The 4508-nt window shown below is 38.3% G+C and overlaps 1 protein-coding gene across 1 annotated transcript; it reads left to right on the forward strand.

The window, feature by feature from the left end:
• Nucleotides 1-569: 569 nt before the first annotated feature.
• Nucleotides 570-2280, forward strand: LOC114191990 (transcription factor TCP20). Its single transcript, XM_028081486.1, has 2 exons — nt 570-1961; nt 2045-2280. The coding sequence occupies exon 1, from the start codon at nt 831-833 to the stop codon at nt 1761-1763; it is 933 nt and encodes a 310-aa protein (XP_027937287.1). The 5' UTR covers nt 570-830; the 3' UTR covers nt 1764-1961; nt 2045-2280.
• The last annotated feature ends 2228 nt before the right edge of the window (nt 2281-4508 follow it).

Genomic DNA, 4508 nt, shown 5'->3' on the forward strand with positions numbered 1-4508 from the left:
AGTTGGTTAAGTTCCGAATCTTAAGAGTTCTACTCTCATGTTCGACCCTTTTGGAAGGATTAAACAAATTCACACTTAATTGAATAAATTTTAATTATTTATTAATTCATCCTTGAATATTTCACAGAAATACAGGCATGAGTGTGTAAGAGAGTGTCAGATAAGTGTAAATTTGACAAAATGTGAGTATGAAAGTATTGACAAAACAGTGCACCAGAATGCAATGTTACTATTTTCCTTAAATATTGAATACAAGGAATGAACCAAAATTATGCACCCATAATAATAGCATGAGCAGAATTCAGATGAGGGATTAAAAAAATGAATTTTGAAATTAAGTGTGTTTTCTTTTGTTGGAGGTTGAATAGGTATGTAACAATGTTGCAATTATGGGATGCAGGAAAGACATAAGAAGGGGATGAAAGGGAATGCAAGAAGGGTTTGTGTTTGGTGTGTGTACAGAGAGAGATAGGGTTATAGTTATAGTGAGCAAGGTGGTGAAACTGGCAGTTAAAGTTGCTTTCAAAATTCATACCTGGCTGGTCAAAACCCACTTCCACAACACACCGAGAAAGAGGTGGGAAAAGACAAGAGAGGAAGGAGAGAGAGAGAACAAAACGAAACCATGGAGTGAAAAAAATTGACATGGGCACATAGGGATTATAATATTTTATGTTTTTGTCCCTCAATCCTTGCCAGAAACAGTGAAAACTCACGAAAGTTTAGGACTTTTCAGGCCACCTTCTTCAATCAAAGAGGACCCATCATTTCCTTTCCTTTATTATTATTATTATTATTTATTTTTATCCTTTCTCTTTTGTGTGCTGTTGATGGATCCCAAGAGCTCAAAGCAGCCAGTGGCACAGGAGGTGGTACCAAACTTTCTCAGTCTTCCCCAACAACAATCGCCACCATCACAACAACAACAACAAGAACAAGGTAGCAATAATAACAACATGGGAGAGAACAAAGGAGGAGAGATGAAGGATTTCCAGATAGTGGTCGGAGAGAAGGATGAGAGCAAGAAGCAGTTGGGTCCGAAGAGGAGTTCGAACAAGGACAGACACACGAAGGTTGAAGGGAGGGGAAGGAGGATAAGGATGCCTGCTCTGTGTGCAGCTAGAATCTTTCAGTTGACCAGAGAATTGGGTCACAAATCTGATGGGGAAACGATCCAGTGGCTTCTTCAGCAGGCTGAGCCATCGATAATAGCCGCTACTGGGACAGGAACAATCCCAGCATCTGCTTTGGCTGCTGCTGGGAACTCGGTTTCAGCACAAGGGGCCTCTCTTTCATCAGGGTTGCACCAAAAGATTGATGAATTGGGAGGGGCCAATATGGGGTCAGGTAGCAGTAGGACCAGTTGGCAAATGGTTGGGGGGAATTTGGGGAGACCCCATGTGGCCACGGGACTATGGCCCCCCCATGTCAGTGGATTTGGATTTCAGACATCCTCGGCTCCATCGAATGCCGCCCTAGGCACTGAGAGTTCAAATTACCTGCAAAAGATTGCCTTCCCTGGCTTTGACTTGCCTGCTGCACCCACCAACATGGGTCACATGAGTTTCACCTCAATACTCGGTGCTGCTGGTGCCCACCAGATGCCTGGTTTGGAACTAGGGTTGTCCCAGGATGGCCATATTGGGGTCTTGAATCCACAGGCCTTGAGCCAGATTTATCAGCAGATGGGTCAGGCTAGAGTGCAGCAGCAACAGCATCAACAAACTCCTGCAAAGGATGATTCTCAAGGCTCAGGACAGTAGAGTTTTATGATTTTGGATGAAAGAAACTAAAACAAAATAGCATCGTCCACAACCTGGAGTTTCTACAATGCCTTTGTATTGTATAGTTGGGAGACTGTGAGGAAAAATTAGGTGTCTCAGAGAATTCAATAGAAACTGGATTTGGTTTACCCCCCCTTTCTTGTTCCTTCTCCACAGTACTCGAGTCTCCAGATACAGGTGCTTCCATGAGTAATTCTTTTACTGTCTTGGTTTCTTTTGATATGCAGGTTCTTAAGGTTGTTGATGGTGTTAACTTGCAGGTGGAATGGAATTGCATGGCCAGATGGATTGGCTGCTTTGATCTGGTCTTAAACTATTGTTTAATTCAGAGGTGTGTTGATTATTTTGTTCTTCTCTATGTCAGGATGGAGTGCTGATCGGTTTGTTTGTGAATTTGATCATATAGTTTCATAATCATATTTGTCAAATTTTATATTGGATCTGGTATAAGTACTTTGTCATCTGGGAAATTTTAATCGCCTTTTCTGTTTCTTAAGTTTTCTTTCATGTTACCATTCGGGTGATTTTTATTTCTCTTAGCGTGCAACTGTGATGTCTTCCTTCAAAATTCAACACTTGTGTCAGGAGGATCTTTCCAATTAAAAATATTCTTTTTCACCTCTGAAAATGGTACGCAATTCTAAAGAAAGCTAAATTTGTTCGTTTTAAGTATTAACATCTGCAGCTCTGCTTCATTGTGAAAAGCACTAAAATTTCCTTTATTTGGCTGTGTTTAAACTTGGAGAACTCACTTAGCTGGAAAAAGTCGCATTAATTGTCTTTAATATAACCAAATTCAACTTTAAGCCTCCTTTCAGCATCAGCTAAATTCTCTTGCCATTATTTTCTTTCTGTGGAGGTTTGGAGTCTATAATTTTTTACACACATATTAGGAGGTGGAAGCAACCAGCATGATTAAATGTCTCAAATCAAATCAACATCAAACTTAAACCTAAAGGCATCTATGAAGTTTGCTGTTAAGAATCTAAGATAATTGATCATAGAATAGTGTCTCTTCTTATTTCTCGCCTTGAAGCATGGAGAAAGAAAGGCCCTTATACTATGTTTGCCAAATTCTGCACCTTTTGACTTCCATCATCTTTAGCATATCAGTCTATTCTCTTGTTTAAGTTTTGACCTCTCCACTAATTGATTGAAGCCCAAAATAAAAGAGTTTTCCTCAAGGTAAAACTGTTATAAGAATGTGTATTTTTCAACCATGTGTAACCCTGTTGAAGTTGAAACACTGTTAGCAATTATCATATGATATCATTTTTGATCTAATTGATACATAATGGATTAATTATCTTGGGGAATAGTGAAGCTCCTGAAACTACTGGCAAACTGCCAAAATCTGTATATAGCTTTTGTAACCATATAGCCTGGTAGTTTCAGTGAGCTCATCTTTTTGGCATTGAATGCAAGTGGATGTTGAATTCCCAATATAAAAATCACTAAATGACACCAGAAGCTGCACAACTCATGCCAACTTGTGTTTGTGACCTCACTATATATGTACACATGTACACACGAGTATGAGCAGCTCTGAACTCACCCTGCTGAATGCATTGGATTTTTCTGCACCACTCTTCAAGCGGTGCAAGCACAAGTCACCATTTTGTTCAATGACAAATCTCAGTTTTGGACATAACCACTTTCACATGCCATAAAAAGGTTTAGCCATGATAAACATTCCTTGTAATAGACAGTTTAGGTTCTGCTACATTTTAAGGCCTCCTTGAATCTCTTCTGGTTTTTTTAGTGCATGACAGCAAGCACTTTTCTATTAGTTTTCTCTGTGAAGTGGCTAGGTTTATGATATTTATTCAACCAACCAGCACTTGAATGTTGATTTTGTCAACTTGAACATGGCCATTGGTGGTTGCCATGACTTTGCCATCTCACTCCAATCTTTGGTGCTTCTATTTTACATTTCATTTATGCATCCACCGACTCATGCCATTATTTTTCCCTTGGACAGCCTGTTTTGTTGAATAATAACACATCATGGACATTTTTTTCTTTTTGAAAACAAGATAAAGGTACCCATCAATCAATTCAGTTTAGGCCTCCCAAGATTTCTCAATTCAGTGCCTTTATGCTGGATTGACTCTGTTTCAAAAGTGGCTAATTGACAAAATTAAAATGTAATGCAAGAGAGCCAGCTAGAACCCACTGATTACTGTTTTAGAATTTCACTTAACACACTAATTTATCATTTTGTATCCTAAGATCACTCCTTCTAAGCTACTCCATCCACACTGGTGCTACAAGCCAATGCCTCGTAGATCACTAAGGCTACTCAATCTTAACCTCTTTTGGGATAATGCTTTTTTCAAGTTGCACTTTTGTGAATCGTATAGATCCGATTTGTATCCATAAAACGGAGAAACAAATTTCTTAAAACGTGTTTTTCGTATATTGGGTGTGATTTGCTTATTCTAGAAGTGTGTTAAACAACTTTGTGGCATTTTTTTTAGTAAAACCTATCTGTTTTCAACCAACAACCTTTGTATTATTGATCTTATCGGATTTGGACGAGGTGTCTTTCAAAGTCGAGTATGAAACTTTCAAGAATTGAATGTTAAATATTTTTCTTCCTACATTCTCTAGGGTGTTTTATAATAATAAAATCGAAGTATTTTTTGAGAATAAAATTATAATAAGAGTTTCAGGTTTGAAATGGGATAATATCTTTGATCTACTTTAATAATATTATATTTT

This window comes from Vigna unguiculata, chromosome 1, assembly GCF_004118075.2.
Source record: "Vigna unguiculata cultivar IT97K-499-35 chromosome 1, ASM411807v1, whole genome shotgun sequence".
Lineage (NCBI taxonomy): Eukaryota > Viridiplantae > Streptophyta > Magnoliopsida > Fabales > Fabaceae > Vigna > Vigna unguiculata.